This window comes from Pezoporus wallicus, unplaced genomic scaffold (assembly GCF_028554395.1).
Source record: "Pezoporus wallicus isolate ANWC-B61680 ecotype Strahan unplaced genomic scaffold, APGP_CSIRO_Pwel_v1 contig_3817, whole genome shotgun sequence".
Taxonomy (NCBI): domain Eukaryota; kingdom Metazoa; phylum Chordata; class Aves; order Psittaciformes; family Psittacidae; genus Pezoporus; species Pezoporus wallicus.
In genome coordinates this window covers 941,625-963,099 of record NW_026635157.1, presented here as the reverse complement: position 1 = coordinate 963,099, position 21,475 = coordinate 941,625, and the positions used below count along the sequence as shown (strand labels likewise).

Here is a 21,475-nt window from a genome sequence, read left to right as displayed (position 1 = left end):
AGGTGAGACCACAAAACCACCAGACTGTCAGTTTATCTTCCAGAGCATCCTGGAATATCCTTCATCCTTGGCTAAGGGACAATCAAGAGCTTATGGATTTCCTAAAACAGAGTTGCACTGTTATTATCCATCCATACCTGTATCCAAAGACTTACAAAGGCTGCATTTTTGGTCCTGCAGTACTCACCCCCATGATTTTCTGTGCCTATGACTTGTGCAGTTTGATCAGCCAGCCTGCAAACAAACACTGCCTGCTTTTTGTTTTAATATGGCTAGCAGATGAACTAACACCTTTTATTTCTTGTATTATAAGAAGCTGCGAATGCTCTTTTCCAGAGGCAGGTCCTCCCTTCAACACCACCCTGCTGCAACTAAATAACCCTCACTAAAATCTTGCTGACCTTTTTCTCTCATAATAAGCTTTTAGTAGTGTAGCCTAGTCAATTTTGCATTAAGAGTCTGTACATCAATATGCAATGACAAAACCTGATAAAATTAAGGCAATGTACAATCAGCTGCAGGTAGTTAAGAGAAACAAACACTTTAAGCTATATGAATTTTAGGTGCTGCCACAGGTCTGCAACAAAACTTGTCAAACAGAAAGGACCTGAACCTGACCCTCATAACCAGGACCATGCTCTGTATGAACTGAGAACATTTGCTTGCCTTGGACTCCAGGTGCCTGTGAATCCTTCCACTATGTTACAAATGATAAATGACCAACATACCCAAGAGCTGTCCAAACATATTCCAATGATACACGTCTTACAATAACTGCTGAAAAGACCATTAGGACACTGATACAAAGCATTTACTCAACCCTGAAGCAGAATACCTGTCACTGGACATTGTGAGAGTAGATGTGATTTATTTTTTTAATGTTAATGCTAAGGGCTAGTGTACACACTACAACTAACTCAAATGCCCTTCAGATACCAAAATCATTGTTATTAGGAGACATAATCTTCAAGAGCATTTCAGATTTCACAGAAATTCTGACTATAGCAGTTTCATAGAAAATATGACTACAGCAGTTGCAGTGAATTATTTTCTCAAAGGCCTTTTGAAATATTTTTCACAGCTTATTCTGACAGGTGCATGTGCAGAGGTGAACCAGACATATCTGCCCAGGTTTGGATGTAAAGATGAACATTTTGTCAGTTCATCTAGTATGCAGTCCTCTGTACAAAATTCCCAGAGGAGATGCAACGATGATTTAAAAATTATAAACCAAAACCTGTTTAGAGAAGACATCAAAACACTCAGAGAGGATTCTCTTTCTCCCATACTCTTGCACTCTTTTCCAGATCCCACATACCTAAATTGCAAAGGCAAGCTGTCTGCAGAATGTCCTGACAGAAACCATACAATCTTTACTCAGGGAAAGAGAAGACCTAATTGTAACCCCCTTCCTGTTACACATTAACACATTCATTAGCACATGTTTAATTTCCAACAGCAAGGCAGCCAGCTGCTGGATTCGTAACCCTAGCTGTCCTGGCATCGCTGCTGGATTTCAGCCACAAAGGGACTGTTTTGAAACAAGCTGGCTTGGGCACCAGCAATACTACAGGCTGATTAACCCTGCCAAGATGTTTTTTGACTCACTTGTGTACGTCTTTTACTTAAGGTTGCTCAGTTTTCTGAAAGATCTATCTAAGGAAGAAATCCTATCTGAAGACAATTAATCTTTTTCTTGATTGATTGATAGTAAAGCATACATATCCTAACACTGATGTTGCATCCAAATCCTGGAAAAAAAAAATCACTCAGAGATGCAATAGGAATCTGATTTACAAATATATACCAGCATGTATATTCCTTATAAATAGAACCTCAGAATATGTTGAAGTGGGTTTGTGTTTTTTTAGTTCTGATTAGCAGAAGGGAAATTAGCTCAATGCAAAACAGCTTTTTGATGACAAAGTCTATGCTCTACTAGAAACGGATTCACAGATGCATAATACTGGCATTTTAGCTTAGTTATTTCAAAGCCCCTAATCTTAATACAGAAACTCTTCTGAGAATAGATGCCAACATTGCTTTAGTAACAAAATTCCCTTTGGAGCCATGCAAATATTTTTCAAAATGAGACAGAGCAGTAAAACATTAAAGCTTCATCACTTAACATACTTAGCAAATACAGTGATCAACAAAGTTTCACCATTCAGCTTCAATGAACAAAATCACCAAACAATATTAAGTTTAAAGTTAACATTTATCATTTAGGAAACTGAGCTACGATTATTTTCTTTTATTTTTTTTAAGGAAGAATTAGCATTTTGGGTTAGCATTGCTAGAAGCATAGCAGGTGATTGCTGTATTTGCTAGCAGAGGCAGAATGCTATGCTAGACCTACCTGACATAGCTCCTTTATTATATAAAAATAAATCAAAAAAAGGTGGAAACTGTTAGACCAGCATCTTTGTTCCAAAGCACAGATTTAGGCAGCAGCAGATTGCAGTTGATAATTGCCCTGTCTTGTAATAAAGACTTTCTTTTAGCACATAAATTTAATTTTGATAGCAATAATACTGAAAACTAAATCTATCTTCATCCTCAGACACGCACACTCACACCCAAAAAAAAATGTTATTTTCCATTGCAAAAGTTAACAGGTCTTTCAGTGGAAGGAGAAGCAGGTTATAGCAAATAAATGAATTTTAATACGGCTATGGAGGAATACCTGGTTTTCTGAACACTAGTCTCTTTACCTCTAAAATAAGAATAATCACAGCTGTTTAGAAAAGGATCTGTTGATTAGTGTATGTTTTACAGTAGCTCTCTCACAGAACACAACTTTTTAAATCAATGCTATTACTTGGAGAACAAGACAAGTTCTTCTCAAGCAGCTGAAAAAGTCCATAACTGCAACAAAATAAAGACCAATCCTCCCAATACTACCCATCTGCAGGATGGGCAACCCAGAATATAAGCTAATATTAAGGAACAAAATCAGGAACAATAAGAACTGAAATAAGTACCACACACTATGCATGTACTGCAGTATATCCATAAAAAGACTAACAGCTGCTCAATATGGTATGCAGACTTAGCTGCAACTGAATCTTACAAAAGCAGCAGGTCACCTGAAAGTATTCCCAGAAGCAAAACCTTTTTAGTCAATAGCTACTTAAATTTCCCCTTCTCAGCAGTCCTCAGCAGTCTTCAACATAATCAACATCTCAACAGAGTGTATTATATGCCAAAACACCAAACAGTGCAAACACAAATGCACATAAAATTCTTATTAGATTTCAATTTGAAAGCATTTTGCTTATGGAAACAACAGTCCCTGACATATAGCAAAACCATATGTAAAGAGCTTCCATATTAAAAAGTTCCTGACACACTTCTACTTCAGTGGATCTCTTTCAAATATCAAGAAATTTCACAAAGCTTGCTTTCATTGAAATCTGGCATACTGACTCTCAAACTAAGGTATAGGGGAGCTGGTTTGTATTTTTTAATAAAATATCTAATCAAATTGCACAGGGATATTTTCAAGAGTTATTTCTTCTTGCACAGAAAATAAAAAACATTTGCTAACATAAAAAACTATCACATCAGCAGGAGATGCTAGAATCTTAAAATCTGTAAAGGAGAAAGAAATTGTTTTTCGGTGACTCAGTGAAAACAACTTTTGATTTAGTGGGTGACTTTTAATTGCATAATAGGGTTTACTGACAAAATTAATATATACCCATTTGAGAAAGTGCAGTGCAGTGTCAGAATTCTGACATTGGTCAGACTGCATTTTGGCTTGCCTTCCTCCTGAGCTGTCCATTCTCTACCTGTACACGCAAACACATCTTTGCAAACACTACAAGCCCGAATGCCTAGAGCCAAAGCATTATAATACCCACCTGCCTTCCTTTTGCCTTTCTCCTGTATGGTGAACAGCTATGGTTTCAACAATGTTTAAATGTAAAAGTACTTTTTTCTTTTTAGGTGCAGGTTTTCAGGATTGAAGAGAAAGAAGATGCCTGGGGCAACTCATCAATTGTATCAAATTTGAGAAACAAGTCGGTCCTTGAAGTCACTATTGTGTCTTTTCTTGTTGGCAGTATCTATTATTCATTTCATTTCATTTCTGACTCCTTTCTATCTAATAAAACATAGATGTTTTTCACCTATTATCTCAAATCAATAGACAACAAAAATTAAAGATTTCTGTAATTCAAAAATCTGCACTGAAGGAACCAACATTTTAACAGATTAATAAAATTAAATAGGATCCAAACAGAATAAATACACATGTTGGGTGAGTACACCAGTTGCTAACTTACTATTTCTTTGCTCTCCTCTTTGCAATTTATTTCTTGGATCCTCTCCAAAATGGACTTCTCTGAAGGTTTAACTGCTGCAGATCCACCACTGAGTAGGGTAGCAATTTGCTCTTTAAAAGACATCAAAGAGCTCTGAGCAGTCCTGGCCTCTTCTCTGCTGCTCTTCAAGATTCCATCCAGCTCATTAGAAGATTTCTTCAGATTGTGCAATTCCCACTTTGAGGCATCTAAAGCTTTCTGGTTAGCAGTCAGTTTATCTTGGAGGTTTCTGATCTCCATCTCCAAACTCTGTCTCCCTGTTATAGCACTGTCAAGATCCTAAAATACATGAAAGGTTAAACCAGTGTTTTAAAATTTGTTATAACCCCCTCCATAAAAGCAGGGAATAACTCAGAAGCAGGTACTGTAGACAGAGAAATTTAGACCCATGCTGGTCATATGGGTCAGCCTCAGGGCTTCATAGGAGAACTCCTACTGAAACTAATGAAAGCCCAAAGCCTACTGTAATCACACTATAGACTAACCCCTTGCTGTGGCCTGCAAGAATGAATACGTGAGTAAAATTTTCAGGTAAACACAAAATAAGTTTTTATTGTAAAACTACTACTATCTTATTTTTTCATTCAGATAATATGATTTAGAGAACAAATGGTGAACAAGATGCAATGCAAATAAAGTACTACAACTCAGAAGGGATAGGATAGGATAGGATAGGATAGGATAGGATAGGATAGGATAGGATAGGATAGGATAGGATAGGATAGGATAGGATAGGATAGGATAGGATAGGATAGGATTTTTCAGTTGGAATAGGCCTACAATGATCACCTAGTCCAACTGCCTGACTAATTCATAGCTGACCAAAAGAACACAAATGAGCTCACTGAATACAGAAGAATTAGAGGTGATCTCAGAGATTAGTTTACCTGAATGTGACAAAAACTCCTGAGATTATTTATACACAGAAATGGAGACTGAGAGGCCAAAAAAAAAAAACAATCATGATGTTAAAGACAGCCTAAAAGAGGGTGCAAGTGCTCAAATACCAATTTCACCTCAAAGAAGATATCCTTAAATTGTGAAACACTTGGAAAAAATTTCAAAAATGGAATTATTCAGACCTATGTCATCTTCTGAAGAAAGTAAAATCCCTATTACCATAAGGTTGAATTTGCCCGAGTTGAATAGCAGAAAGTCAGTGAAGAGCTACGTGTCTTCCTACAGAGCCTACAACATCCCCCATCTGCTGGTCAGCTGGACTGTCAGTGTGCAAAAGCCAACTGGGGAAGGACTAATGGGATGGTGTCTCTACCTAGTATCCTTGTAAGTTGGTGGTTTTTTTTAAGTCAGTCTCCTGCATTTCAGAAGTAATACACTCAAAAACAATATTGTCCTCATCAGGAAAACACCTGACATCCATGATCCTCTTTTCCTAAGCTCAGAGGTTTTAAAACCTTCTGATGAATCAAGACTCCATTTGGAAAGAAAAAAACAATAGCCAGCACATATATATCTACATCAGTTGCATATGAAATATTGACCAAACAGGGCAGAGCAGACAGACAGAACTGTGTATCCTAGCACATGATACAAAAGCAAATGATGGTAGAAAAGTTAAAGAAAAATAACTCATGTAAACATAAAAAAAAAATCTCTCTCATGCAGTCAACTTGTGAACTTCTTTCCTTTCCCCACAAAACCAATAATAAGAGTGCTTACACATTCATATGCAAGAATAAAATTTGTGGTGAAAGCAACTAATACTACAGCAAAGACTGTCTTCATTCTTCAGGCTATTACCTGATTGCTAGGAACAAACGGGAAAGAATATTACCTCACACAAGACACAAAATTATGCCAGAGGAGCTCATATTTATAAAGAGCCATTGAATTTCTCTGAAAGCTGCAGTTGTTTAGCAGTGTCTCAGTAAGTGGATTGATAAGAAATAAGATTGAGTACACTGGTGTTAAAGAATTGTTCCCAGTGCAATTGTGAATATGGTGACCAATTGGCAATCTCTCAGGGTCTACATGTGCTTGCTGTGTAGCATAGTGAGTCATTTGTATTGATGGCATACATGGCAATCAAGTAGTAAATCTGGGAGTATTTATGTAGATCAACAGTGAGGGTGGACAAAAAAGGAGTTTGGGTGGTACATTTGGAAATGAAATATAAATATACAATACTAAAAATACTAGATTTTTAAAATAGCTTCAAAAAGGCAAACATGCAAACACATAAGTGAAAATGAACCAAAACAAACCCTGCCATTTAGGAAATTATTCGTTACTAACCCTTTCTAAAGTAATTGCAGAACTCTCTTGGGAACAAATTTTGGCATGATTCCTTGCCATTTTCTCCTTTTAAATTCTAAACTGGTCCTATTAATAGCAATTTCCCACCTGTGCTCAGAATTACATTATGGTAATTACAGCAAAGAAGAAAGAGTCATTCATTTCAATTACAGTTTTCAGCAGTGTGCATTTTTCCTTTCAAAAAGGCTGTGCAAGAGTAGTTGCAAGTACCAGGGAGTTTACCTAATTATATAATCTTGTTTCAAATTATGAACATCTGCAAACAAACACAGTTGAATCAAAAGAGCTAGACCCGCATCATTGAACAGTTCCCAGAAATTTAGAGACTGTGACATGTAAAGATGGCGTCCCAACAAGAAGCAAACCCAAGAGCCTAAGTGATCAATGCAAGCAAACAACTTCCACCACAGAAGACTGAGAGGGTGAAACCATGACAGTTCATGTTTTTTCCTTCATTCCTCAACATTTATGGCAAAAGTCCCACAGCTCTGAATTATATGAAGGTTTTGGTATGCATCTTGGACGATCACCTGCTGGCACCCTACCTGCTCTAGACTAGAGAAGATATAGAAGTAACCGGAACATTACACAGGATGTTGGCAAGGCCTCTTTCATGAGAAATTATGTGTTCAATATTAGGACAGCTGTGTTAACAGAAAATGTGTTTAAGCTGTAACAGGTGAGGAAAATTACTTCTGTCTTTTAAGCAGAGAGGAGTCTTTAATAAGGGATGGCTAAGAGGGCTGTATTTAACACTCCAAAACAAAATGAGGGAGATGACCGCATTAAAGAGGCAAGCAAATGAAAGATGAAAAAAGAAGTGATAAGGTCTTTTATATAATAATACATACAATCATAGAATGGTTTGGGTTGGAAGGGACATTAAAGATCATCTAGTTCCAACCCCCTTGCCATGGGCAGGGACATCTTCCAATAGACCAGGTTGCTCAAAGCCCCATCCAGCCTGGCCTTGAACACTGCCAGGGATGGGGTATCCACAACTTCTCTTGGGCAAACTGTCCAGTGTCTCACCATCCTCATAGGAAAGAATTTTTTCCTAATATCTAACCTAAATCTGCTTTCTTTTAGGTTAAAGCCATTCCCCCTTATCCCATACCTACATGCCCTTGTAAAAAGTCCCTCTCCAGATTTCCTGTAGACTCCCTTTAGGTACTAGGAGGCAGCTCTAAAGTCTCCCTGAAGCCTTCTCCAGGCTGATCAACCCCAGCTCTCTCAGCCTGTCTCCATAGCAGAGGTGCTCCAGCCCTCTGATCATCTGTGGCCCTCCTCTGCACTCTCTCCAGCAGGTCTAGATCCCACTTATATCGGGGGCCTCAGAGCTGGATGCAGTACTCCAGGTGGGGTCTCATGAGAGTAGAGTAGAAGTGGAAAATCACCTCCCTTGACTTGCTGGACATGCTTCTTTCGATGCAGCCCAGGATACAAGATGGCTTTCTGGGCTGCAAGCGCATACGCTGGGTCATGTTGAGCTTCTTCTCAACCAGAAATAGTGTGTCTGTTCAGCACTAGAGAAGTGATTGTCCTCCTGTGCTCAGTGCAGGTGAGGCTGCACCTCAAATACGATGTTGGTTTGGGCCCCTCACAACAAGACACTGAGGTGCTGGAACACATCCAAAGAAGAGTAATGAAGTCGTGAAAGGTCTTGAGCACAAGTCTTACGAGGAGTAGCTGGGGAAACTGGGTTGTTTAGCCTGGGGAAAAGGAGGCTCGGGGGAGACCTTATCACTCACTGCCACTACCCAAAAGGAGGTTGTAGTGAGGTGGGGGTCAGTCTCTTCTCCCAAGTAACAAGCAATAAGAAGAGGAAATGGCCTCAAGTTGCACCTCAAAAGGTTTTGACTGGCTATTAGTTAGGAATACTGGAAAGAAACTTGGCTAGAGCAAATAAATACAATGTTTTTTAAGGACCTGCTTTCTCAAATGTGGCAGGGTACGTTGTGGTGGCTGAAGCTTGCTGAAGAAGACTGCCAGAACAGTGTGATGGCCTCTACACACTTAAAGAATGTTATAATTCTGTAATTATGATTATCACTTATCAATCACTTATTAATCACTATCTGGACATACAGAAAGAAAGAACAGGTATTCTGATTCTGAGTCTAGAAAACTGAGCAGCATTCAAAAGTTATTTTTATATCAAATGCAAATTTGATACCCAGCACTGCCAGAATAAAGGTATGCAAAGTATTTGCAGAATTCCAGAAGCAAGCTCTTGCAATATTTGGTCAGAAAGCTGAGACGTTTAGAATGCTAACAGAAAGTATATTACAATGAAACAGCTTGGTGGCTTGCTTTTGATACTTATATGACTTTTGAGACTGCATTGGTTTCTGTTCTTTGCTGTTCATTACTGTGATGCAGTGAGGCTGAGAGGGGAACAGGTGAAACTATCATTCACTTGTCAATGTTCTTCAAATGAAAACCAGCTAACTGCAACAAATGCTCAAGCATCAAATACACTAAAGGAGACTAAAGGGAATTACCCCCACTTACTAATCTTAAAACATAACCAACTGGCTTTCATTTTCTTCATTGAGAATTTCAGAATCTACAATCTGTTTAGGAGACCTTTAGACAGCTGCCTCCACCCTAGACATAAAGAAAGGCATGTGGTCAAGAAAGAAAGTTCACAGAAATCCAAAGGAGCAGGAGTGAAGAGCTACCTGGCCAGAAAAAAATGATTCAGAGGTGGCAGGGAACAGCGTGGTGACTGAGGCCTGCTGGAGAAGGCTGACAAAACTGTGGGATGGCCTCTATACTCAGGAAAAATTTTGAGAGAAAACTGGGGAAACAGGCTGCCATCTCAATCTGTAATACAGAAGATGGCCAACATGTTTGGCCCTGGAAGCTTCAGGCAAATGATGGCAAGAGTCACTTGTACTTGGTCTGTGCTGGGTAAACTCTGCTGCAGGCAATTCCATTAATTAAAGCCCAGAAAACAGTCCAGAAACACACCTCTGCATCTGCTTCTTCTGGTACAGGAATAGTATGGATCTCTGCTTTTTACCTTCACAGATGAACATGTCACAACAGTTCATGTGCTAAAACTGTGCAGCAAAGTATACAACAAAGTCAAACGACAAAGTCAAACTGACTTTATCCCACTGATGCCATTCCTGTAACGTAGTAATAAATCCACCAGGGTAACAGGGGATGCCATATACCCTCTTTTACATATGTGGAATTAAAGCATTTTTTGGTTTTTTACTTACTTTTACAATACTGAATTTTTGAATATGCTTCTATGAATACAAAATCTTCACAAGAGGTTTACTCAGTATCTGTAAATTTAAGTAGCTGAAACAGCAACAGAGAAATCTACAGATTCTACATAGGCACTGATGGCACACATTTCATTTGAAAGGCAGTACTAATAATTTAGTATGACATTTCTGTAAAATGGTGTTAAATAAATTATGTATTTGGCATATGCAAGATAGGAAAATATTTTTCATAAGACTAGCTCAACTCTGGAAATGTTTTGACAGTCAGAGCAAACTTGCAAAACAAGTCACAGTTGAAGCTCTCGTCTTGGTTTAAAACGTCTCCTGACTCCAGCTTACTTAGTGAGCAAAATACTCTCTGTTCTTACTCACACACCTGTGTCTGAAGTGAAGTATGAGAAAAAAAATGTTCTCAAAAATGACTTGTTTAACTTTTTGGTGCAGGTTTTCACTTACTCCCCTTTGAATCTGAGAAATTTTTGCACAGCTTGGTAAGAAATATTTTCAGCAGTAAGTAAAATTTGTGACCCTTGTAGTACTTAACATTTATCTTCTTCACAACAAATTTGTTCTTCTCCAGAGCACACTCTCAGCTGTTCCTCATCACCTAAGTATTTTGCCTACAGCCAAATCAGAACACTGCATCCCAAGTGTATGGTGGTGGTGGTCTGTTCAGGAAAAAAGTAATGCTAGGGGTGTGGGGAAAATGTTGCATTACATTTGAAAACTTATTTGCACAAGGTTGCCTTTATGTTAAAAAATTCTACAAACTCAGTCACACACAACTCAGTCTACGTTTCTTATTTTCTTAAAGTTCTGGCCATCAGATTTAACCACCCTGGCTCTAGTACCTGTGGGAAATTTTCCTTACATTTTTATTAAACTGCTCATTTCCCACAGTTATCACTCAAAGTACAAAGTTATAAGGAAAACTGCAACAGAACTTTATTCATCCATCCTCTGCAGTATACAAAAACCCCTAATGACAAGCATTCCTGGAGCAATTAAATCCTTAAATCATATCCTTTTTCTTTCCAAATCATATCTAGGTGAATTTGGTGAATACTTGACTTACAATTTAACTTAGAATTCTAATTTCAGCATCATTCCTCCTGCACAGATTTCCTCTATGGATTCCCCACAGAAAAACTGTGCTTACCTGCAAGAGCCATGCTACTGCCTGCAACATTTTGAGTACAAGCCAACTGAGTATTTACAGTTCTGAAATACAACTTCATAATAATAAAAAGATAATCTAGGGTGTCTGGAAGTCAAGACACTTTACTTCCAGTTCCTTAAGAGAAAGAATAAAATTGTGTCCTATCAATTCTTTTCAATTTGTCATTAGAATTTGTTAGAGAAACTGAATAAAAGAATCCTCACAAAACTTGAAATATCACATATATATAAAAAAGCATGTTTTCATTGTTCCATGCTCATGACTCAGATATACTCACTCATTAACTCTATAAACATGTGTTTATTTACATGTTTGTGCAAGCACAGAAAAGTTTACAGTAATATGAACGAAGCAAAAATAGAAATTTGCAAGCATCATTGGATGACATCAAATCTACAACAGATTTATTTTACACAATGTTATTGCTTAATCTCCATATATTTTGAAGCTTTTAAAAAGTTGAGAATAACTGTTGAAAAATGTCCTTTTTAGGAAAGACCATAATCACCAGAAGTCTCTCAGAAGCTTTTTTTCTCATACAACTCTTACTGAAAATTAATTTGAAATTTTGAGAAAACATTTGAAAACCAAACATACACATCATGCAATTATGTACCTTACTAAGTTTTTCCATGTCTTGATAGCATACTGCTGCCTTTTTCTGTTCCTTAGTCACTTCTGAAGCAAGCCTCATGATAGTTTCTCTACTAGCTTTGGACTCCATCTCATGGATGTTGATAGCTTCTTGAAGAGAAGCAACCTGGTCTTTTAGGGTCAGATTTTCTTTACATATTTCAGAGACCTAGAGAAATAATTCAAATATTAGTAAGTTTTTTAAAGCACCTAAAGCTACATATATTCATCCCAGTACACATGCTCCTCATCATCTCAACAAAGGCATGGTGTTATTGGTGACCCCTAGGTCAGATTTATAATTGTGCTCTATTATTCCTTTCTAAAAAGAGTAGAAAGACATTGAAAAAGAGAAATATATTCCCACCAGAAACCCACAACTTAGTGTAATGTAGTTCAGATTTACTCCCACACAACCTGCATGATCTATTAAACAGGTGGAAAGTTACTGTCATTACATATCTGCACTTGACATGAAGCAGATGAGAAAATGAAAACAGATCATGTAGCTAACTTCATGTGAAAAGCAGACAGTTTCAGTTTGGATTGTTAAGATTTATATGCCTCTCATTTGGAATGAGGAACTGAAAGCTGCATTTATGCTTGGAACTTTTTTGGCATGGGGAGATTTGAGTTAGTAACAGCTATCTCATAAGCATATTCAAGGACAGGGCCAAATACCTGGTGGCTTGCTGTTCTAAGCAGCTGACCCCTTGGAAAAAGGAGTCATTTCCAGGAGGATTCTAGGGCTGTTTTGATACATTACACTATTTCTAAGTGGAATAAATGAATGTGGGCACTTCAGAGAGTGCATAAGGTAAAAAATGTACCCTAACTCCTACTGGCAAGATGTTTGTTAAGACTAAGACAGATCAATTCAGCCTTAAAGAAAACCATGATGTGGAAAAAATAGAAGTGCCATGACCCCAAACAAACGAGTGACTAAGGTTTCCTAATGCACAGAGTTTTCAGCACAAACTAGATTTCCCAACTAGATTTATTACTATATTGTTAAAACAAGACACCAACATATACTTTTCTCTTTTAAACTGCAGTTATTTCCTTAACTTAAAGCATGTAAGAGTTACAGCTTACAAACATTTTTGCCTCTAATGACAACTAGACAAGTTTTATTAGAGCACCTAATACAATTTCAATGTGCCTGTAATATTGTAAGGGCAAGTACTCAAATAACTATGATATGTACTTAGAAAATCTTAGTATATTAAGGAATTCCTTATAGACAGAACTCTTATAATAACATGAATATAATGAAACAGAATTTCCCAAAACACCTAGTATGCTCTCAAATGCAGAAAAATAGGGACAGCAAAGAATAGCAGAACATGGGGGGGGGGAAGCATAAAATTGGGATAAAATGCCCTTCAGCAGCATTGATAAATGTTAAAAGAGCATAAAAATAATTTTCCTTTCTGGAAGCTTAGTTTTTGGAACTTCAGAAGTATTCCGAAGATAGATAAATAATAAAGTTTTATGATTAAGTCTCAAAACCACCACACAGTAATTTATAGCTTTTTGTTACAGGGCATAGTTAAGATTGTTTTAGGGTATGCCATTTCAGATGTTTCTATTTATGGTATGTTGGCTTGAGACAAGTGTTAAGATCTAGTGGCGGAGTTTGCACATCACCTAGAGACTCCCAGTGTTAATGTTTTCAGGAAAGCTTTCAAACAAGTATCTAACCAGGGCTGTACTTGGGAACCACAGGCTGATAAGATATTTATACAAATAAGAGAAGACTGAGTTCATTGAGGTCTATTAGTGTTCAGCACCTTTGAAAATCAGCCCGATGTGAAAAAAAATGTCTTAAATGACAGCATTATCTGCAGATCATTATTTAGTACAAAGATTCCTGTCTTCATCACTTTATTTCTTTGACAACCAAATATTTTTTTATTAAATTGCTATACTGAAACCCTTGCCTACACATAATCACCTTTGACATTAAATGTTCCTGTGGTTTCTCTTTTTCTTTAATGTCTGTGTCCAATAATCCAGAAAGCTCTGTAAGAAGCTCTTCATACTTTCTGCTGATTTTAGAAGTTTGAGTCATGCTTTCTTCACACTCTTTCAAATATTTACTGGACAGAAAAAAAAAACACAGACATCAGTATGAATGTTCTCTGAAACAAAATTCCAGGCAAAAGACATTATCCCAGGTTTATTGCTAGCTTCTGCATACCACAAAATGAATTTTAAAAGTTGAGTATAATTCTCTGTATCTGTTATTTAAAGACATGTAATTTTATTTGTTACCTTATGTGCAAACATTTCTTCATTTTGGATTTTGATTAACATTTTAAAGAATATTCTGTGATCCCAACCTAATTCTCAGCACAGGATTTCAATAAAACACAAGAACCAGGAGAAATCAATAAAAAGTGCTTTCAATATATTAGAAATGGGGGCTACAAGTGAAAGCTTAGGAAAAAGTAAGGGAGAAAAGAATGAGCAAATTACAATAAAAACATGCTAACAGCACTTCTCATCCCCTCTCTAAAGAAGCTGATAGTGCTGATCAACAAGCTCTGGGGAAGAAAAAGCCTCTCTAACTACACTAATGGAATTGTAGGACATCCAGAGTACCTGCTAAGGGAAATTTACGAGCAGAAGCAGAGATGGGGGAGACTATTTCACTGTACATACAGACTTGTGCAGTGTAACACTGCCCATGAAAGGGATGGATCAAAACAGAAAATATCAAGGGACTATGACAAAAGTATGAAGAAAAGGCAGCTCTTTGTCATCAATTTCATCTTTAAAAGTTGCCTATCATGGGGATACACATCCCACATGAAATAATGTTATCATCTTTAACCGCAGGTATCAGGTTATAGAGGCTCTGTAAGAAGGAACAACCAAATAACAGAGCAGTCAGTTTAACTCATTGGCAAAATGTGGTTACATCCCTCCTGTTACCAAAGACAAGCCCAGCAAACAAGCATTGCCACTGTCTGCATGAGTAGCAAACATATAAATTAAAATCTTGTTCATGATGCTGAAACACTGAGCATCACTTCAAGCTGCGCCAGGAGAGGTTTAGACTGGATATTAGGAAAAATTTCTTCACTGAAAAGGTAATCAGGCATTGGAACAGGCTGCCCAGGGAAGTGGTGAGATCGCTGTCCCTGGAAGCATTCAAACACCGTGCAGATGAGGCCCTCAGTGACATGGTTTAGTGATGGACTTAGTAATCCTGGGGTAAAGGTTGGATTGATAATCTGAAAGGTCTTTTCCAATGTAGTTGACTCTATGATTCTCTGATTCTGAAAAACTACAGAGAAACAGGTTAACAAAAAAGGCCAAACAAAGCTCAAAGTGACTATTAGGATAACCCAGATATCAACTCCAATACCTCTCAGATAATACCCATGAGAGAGGTAATCAGTGGTAGAGTGCAAGAGACAAAACTACTGAGCTTCTAGTTGAGAAACAAGGTACTTTCTAAAGCAAGTTCTTCACAAAGATTTGACCACTAGAATAAAAAGAGATGTGAGATATCACCAAACACATGAAGCAAATATTTCATTGAAACTCATTTGCTTATCAAGAACATAGCATTATTGTCAGTTTTCAAGGTGGGTGTGCTTGTCATTTCTGTACTAATTCTTTTCCATATCTGATTTTTAACTCTCTAGGTTGGCAATCAAACAATCAACAGAGCATCACTCCATAATCAAAAAGCAGCATGAGACTCCTATAGAAAATGCACATTGAGTGTATACATAGTACTTTAAATAGCTATAGAACAGTGAGCAGAAGAGATGGTCCATGAAAAAAATTAAGCTATTGCCTTAGGAGGAAGATCAGCACAATTGTTCCAATGCTGCCCAGTGGAGGAAGGTGGAATAACAACAGAGAGGAATGGAAAACATCAATTACTGCTCTTGACAGGACAAAGATAGTTCCATGTGCTACTGCATGGCACACATGGTGAGCCAAAAGAGCTCTGCCTTCTGTAGCAGGCACTGGCCCTCAGAAAACAAGAGCCTCACAGCTTCCTCACCTCTGAGCACCTTCCTCTCCTGTGTAGTCCCAGCCAAACTAAGCTGTGACATGCCACTTAACTGCTGTCCTGATGAGGGGTATGTCGGAAGTGAAAAGCTATAAGGTTCCAAGAACATCTAACATGCATGCCTGTATGTTAGAATATTGTACAAGATTGACCACCAACCCTGCAAGCTGTTATGTGGCTCTGAAAAACTGAGGCACACCACACACAGAACCATGCCTCCTTCTAAAAATAAACAATCTGAAGTACAAAGAACATACTTGACAACCCTACAAATAACCTAATTATCTTCAGTAGGGCCATAAAGATGTGAGCACCTAGAAAATAGGGAATCAGGTACAAAAAAAGTAGAAAGGCAGGACTTTCACAGTTTTGCTAGCTCTTCAGAACTAATGAGCACAGACAAAGGGAGGAAAGGGAGACAAAAAAAAAAAAAAGCTTTTCACAGTTCAGGCTCTAAATATACCTTGGCAATAGACCTGTTAAGTAAAAAAGCACTATTTTCAACAGGAGAGGTGTTGAAACCAATCACACAATCCTGGAAACCAATCACACAATTCATTAAACATTTTTTTTGCTATGTCTCTAGGTATAGGATGTAAACATGAATTTCATGCCTACTGGCTTGCTCTTCCCTTTTATTAATGGTTTTCAGTGAAAGCCTTTCTTGAATACCTAATCAGGACTTGGCATGTGCCAGGTACTACTACGTTTGCCAGACCAAGCGACTAAAGCTCATTAAGTCATATATTGACTAGCATTAAGTGGCACATATAACCATTAGCTGATGATGAGAAAAACCTTTGAGAGCATACACTGTGGATTTACAGCCAGTGCAACATGTTTGTTCCTTCCAACAGAGTGCATTCACCCTCTCTTTCCCTTTTGCCAGCACTCTTTGCCAGGTGCACAGTGAATTGGACCTGGGATTTGCAGAGCTGGAAATTAAGCTATTTATTTTACTGCAAGAAGTAGCACTTTAAAGAACCTTAACCATATGTCAGAGACTGTGATATTCTCTATGTTGCTAGGATGCATAATACACTTCTTGGCTTAACTATCTCCTCACTTATATTTGGGTCATACCTAAAATCTTTGGTGATCAACATCATTACTCTCCATGCAGGGCTTTTGTCAAATCATCTGGTAATAGACAAGTGCACTGCAATGGATTTCTCTAGATTTTAAAATAACTTCATTATCCACTTCTAATGTACAAAGCCTGAAAGAGCTGTGCAGAGTACTGAGTTGGGAAATGCAGACATCTGGTAAACACTCACCTTGCTGTTAAATAGACAGTATCGAGAGAGAAATGGATATAAGCCTTGTAATGGTGGAAAAAAATCCATTATAGAAGTATACAAGGTGTCAATATAATATGACTGACACTGATTTTGGAATTTTAGAGCTCAGAATATTTTTATACCACTCAGTTTTCTTTGTGACTAACATTGTTATCAGTCTCCATCCCACAGACCTGAAATATTAGTATTTATGCAGAACTGACATATCAGTGCTCTGACACACTATGCTAACAACAGCATAGTTAAGGATACTATATTTTAATAAAAGTTTTATGCAATCAGTATACATGTTTAAAAAAATAAAAAATGCACACAATGTCCAGAAGTAAGCAGAAGTCAGAGAAAGCTAACATTACTGAAAGCTGCACAGTAATGTTAACAAACATTAACACGCTCCCTTCAGGATGCTAACAGCTAGGAATTACACCATGTTTTCTTTATTACTCTGCTCCTAATGGACAGGTTTACATTAAGGAAGAAATATACTTGACACTGTTCTGGTTCCAGCTGTGACGCAGAAGAGGGGAAAATAGACCAGAGCAATGCAGCAGCACAGTCGCTCACCACTGCACAGCCCACGCAGCATGTTAAGTGACAAGTAAACATCTGCAAAAGATGCCATTTGATAAAGCTGGACCAGGGCACTACACAGTATTTCCAGGTACTGCTCATTGTGAGTGTGCTATGAAAGGCACAAGGTCTGCCTCAATGCAAAACGCCATTTATGGGCTAACAACTCAAACCAAAATTCAAGTTCCAATACCTTCCACGCTTTCAGGTACAATGGTTGTGCAAGACACTGTAACTGAATTCAGATCTGCAATAAAGCCTGTCCACCAATGTATTTTTCTGTCCTGGCAACAGCACGATTCTGTCATCCCAAACAAAAATTGTTTCTTATCTCACATGAATCTTACTTAAGTTTGGCATTTTGCTCATGAAGCTCCTCCTTCAGCTCCAAGTTTTCCTTTAATGCCACCTGAGCTTTCAGCTCAGACTGGTTTTTAGAACTGGCAAGCACATACACTTCTTCTTCCATCTCCTGAATTCGGGCTTGCAAAGACAGGAGGCGAGACATCTGTCTAGCATTGTTTTCCTTGTAGCTTTCAGCTTCAGACTTCAGCTCTTGAAAAGAGGCTTCTTTAGAGACCATTCTGGACCTGAGTTTAAGAAGCTACAGATAGAAAAGAAGAAATGTCATTAAAAAAAGAAAGAAAGAAGAATTTTGCCAAGATTGAAATATGTGACTGAACTACAAGTTTAATAATATGACAAGAAGCACATTGGAATGAAAGACTCAGAGTCTTCTCTCCCTACAGGATTGAGTGGAGGTACACAACTTTATTTTCATATACCTAGGAAAAAAGCAATAGGAGAGGTTTGTATAAGCAAGTGCTGCTGTTGTGTAATACAAATTTTCAAGGTAATCTCTTGCAGATAAATTTATTTACAAATTCAAAATTTAAAACAGTCCACCTTAACTCACCTACCTTATGCATCTACATTAAATATTGACACCACTATTCCCCCTTTTCTGCCTGCCTCCTCCCAGTTCCGGTGCACAATTCCAGAGATAATCTATACCTGGAGGGAGCTGTAACAGCACAGTATCCTGTTGTATGAGGGTGGAGCCTGTTGATGCTTGCAGCATATTCAAACAAATTTTTGGAGATCTGTGCTGTAGACACGTGGTAGGCTTATCTTTGGCACACGGTTATTTTTTGATCTAATATCCAATCAAATGCAGCTGGATTTACACAGAAACAGCAAGAGAGCCTTTTAAGGAAGGGTAGGAGGAGGGACATCACCACCAAATGTCAAGGACCTCTTGCAGAGATGATGCTAGAACTTCCCAACAGTTTGTGGAGTTTTTTACTTTCCTCTCCCTCTTTTAGCTAAAAATACCAATTTTCTGCCTTATTTCTGCTATAAGCTTTTCAGAAAGACTGAGCTTGAGGCAGACACACCAGGGACACAAAATTTCAGTGTGTTTTATTTTGCTTAAATGAACAAGTCATTTAAAACGGATTTTTTTTTTTTCCACGGTAAGGGTTAATGCATGTTTCAGCTTTCCTGAATGCTTTGGATTGCAGAAGAAAGCAGCAAGATGCAATACGAAACATTAACCTCCTACTAGGTAAAATTTATAGACAAATAATTAAGCCACATTAACTGTTCCTTATGACGTGTGCTAGGGCTTTTAACTCATGGCAAATATTTTAAGGCAATAAATATTTAAGATATTAAGCTGCAATTCAGGATGTCAGGAAATTCATGGCTCTGCCAGAGGCTTCCAATGTGACCAAACCAAAGATACTTAGAGAAATTCCAGGAAGCCAGTGAGCCAAGTGCCTTGGAAAAGAGAATTCCTGCTCCTCCTGCTCCCAGCCCACACGCTTGTCCTCTCCCTTGCACCAGCTCCGGTATTTGTCTGACTCCTTCACAAACAACTTAAAACACAGCTGGCAGAAAAGAATTCATTTTCTACAGAGGAAGAAGAGGAAGGGGAGCTGGCCACGCCACAGGGAAAAGGCTAGCATCAAGGAGTCAGGCAAGAGGACCACTCTTGCAGCAGCAACATAATCTCCAAAAAGCTTCACCTGCAAGCATTGGTTCAAGAGACACTTTGGAGCTGACATAAAGGAGCACTGACTTCAAGAAAATTAGCTCTGCCTTTTCCCAGCCTGATGGGTTTTGTTTCTATATTTCACCCTCTTTGTGCTAGCAGAGGTATTGATATGGCCATAAGGTGAAACAAGACTGGGAAACTGGTCTGGGTAAAAAACAACCCATAAGGAAGACTTTATTTTTCAGTTGCATCAGTTCCTCAACAAAAAAGGGCACTGTAAAACTACACATATATCTGTGCCAGCACTAGGGATGGGGCAGTGTAGGGAAGGAAATTAGCAGCTAAAGGAACAAAAGGATTGCTTTGCTTGGCAGCTGGACCAAGCTATGGTAGCTTAAAGTGTCCATAACCTTAAAATTTCTCTGTGGTTCAACTCCCCATCTGCAAAATGTGATATTTTTTCCTCTGTCCATTGTCCTTGTGGTCAGTTCCAACTGCAGAAAAAGCAAGAATAATCCCATATCATAAGTTTTACAGAGCACTCAGCAGAACAAGGCTCTGACCTCAGCTGGGTCACGAAGGTCTTTATTAACAAGAGCATGAAGCTGCTTTCTTAACTATCCTTTTGCTTTTGCAAGCACAGTGCTGGAAGAATCTATAAATCAATCAGTCATGCTGGCAAAAAAGCCATTCAGCATTTCCAGTAATGCATTCTTTCTATGAGAACACAGGATTCTCTCTGGCTTTATAAAACTGAAATTTAAAGTACTGGTCCTGTGTAACTATTAAATGGAGGGGAACTCTGCAGTAATTCCAGGATCAACTGGTCAAATTCAAGCTCAGACAATGGACACTTATCCCTATAGTCCTGGCTGAATACTGTAGTAACAATTCATTCTCCTACAATATTACATGTTCTTGCTGTTTCCCAAAATTAAAGAAATTTTGTTTCATTGATAGGGCCTTTTTTAATTTTTAGTATGAACTCATAATCATTTCATTAACACAGAAGCCAGGAGAGGGAAATTCACACTGAAATTCTAAAAAGAATGTTATGAGAAACAAGACATTCTGTATTTAAACAAAGGTTTCTATTCTTTGCAGAAAGTGATCATAAAGAATCCTTAGGTTTGGAGAACGATTTGGAAGTATTTTTAAATGTACCTCTGACTGGGCACAACCATACTTCACTGAAAGTGCTGCAAGTTCACTTTGAGCAGTTTCAGCTGCAGCCCAATAGTGATTCATCTGCTCTCCAGTGACAAGAATATCCAACAGAACGTGATCATGAGATTCCTGGGAAGGCAGCATGAAAACAAAACCATTAGACATCGCATTTCTTTTTTTTTTGAACATTTTTCCTTCAGTGCTTTTTCACTTGATTAAGATGCTCAAGGGCACTTGTTCCAAACCTGTTATTCCCAGAGTAACTTTCTCTCAGATTCTTACTGAAAAATAGGATAAACAGTCACTTTTATACCAGTCACCACTTTCATCTGCAAGTTCAGCCACCAACACCAGTGCTAAGGTATATCAGCATGCAAGATACACCCTTCTCAACAATCTCTTGGCCTCCCACCATTTTCGGGTTATTTCCAGTAATTTCTATGTGGTTTAGCAAAATTCAAAAGGCCCCTCTTCTACAAACTTATCCTGTCACTTCTTCAACTGATGTAAACTTTAAGCAAAAGAGAGTGCTCAGGTGTTCCTTATGCAAACAACAGCTTTGGCTTTTAGACTTCATATAATGGTTTGTGTTGAAGGGACCTTAAAGATCACCTAGTTCCAACCCCCCTGCTATAGGCAGAGACAACTTCCAGTACAGCAGGTTGCTCAAAACCACATCGAACCTGGCCTTGAACCTGGCCTTTAGTTACATTTACATGCCTCCTCATTTTCATTTTGG

General features: G+C 38.1%; 1 protein-coding gene across 2 annotated transcripts in view; it reads right to left on the bottom strand.

Moving 5' to 3' along the window:
* CCDC170 (coiled-coil domain containing 170) overlaps positions 1–21,082 on the bottom strand; it is a 31,765-nt gene extending 10,683 nt beyond the window's left edge. Inside the window, exons 1-5 of one of the 2 annotated variants that reach the window (XM_057405855.1) lie at positions 20,734–21,082; positions 17,918–18,174; positions 13,621–13,765; positions 11,647–11,832; positions 4,290–4,607 (exon numbers count right to left, since the gene is read on the bottom strand). In XM_057405855.1, the coding sequence (XP_057261838.1) occupies positions 4,290–4,607; positions 11,647–11,832; positions 13,621–13,765; positions 17,918–18,174; positions 20,734–20,925 (1,098 nt within the window). In that variant the 5' untranslated portion in view covers positions 20,926–21,082. The remainder of the gene's footprint in view (positions 1–4,289; positions 4,608–11,646; positions 11,833–13,620; positions 13,766–17,917; positions 18,175–20,733) is intronic. The other variant, XM_057405846.1, reaches the window with a different exon arrangement.
* Positions 21,083–21,475: the final 393 nt, after the last annotated feature.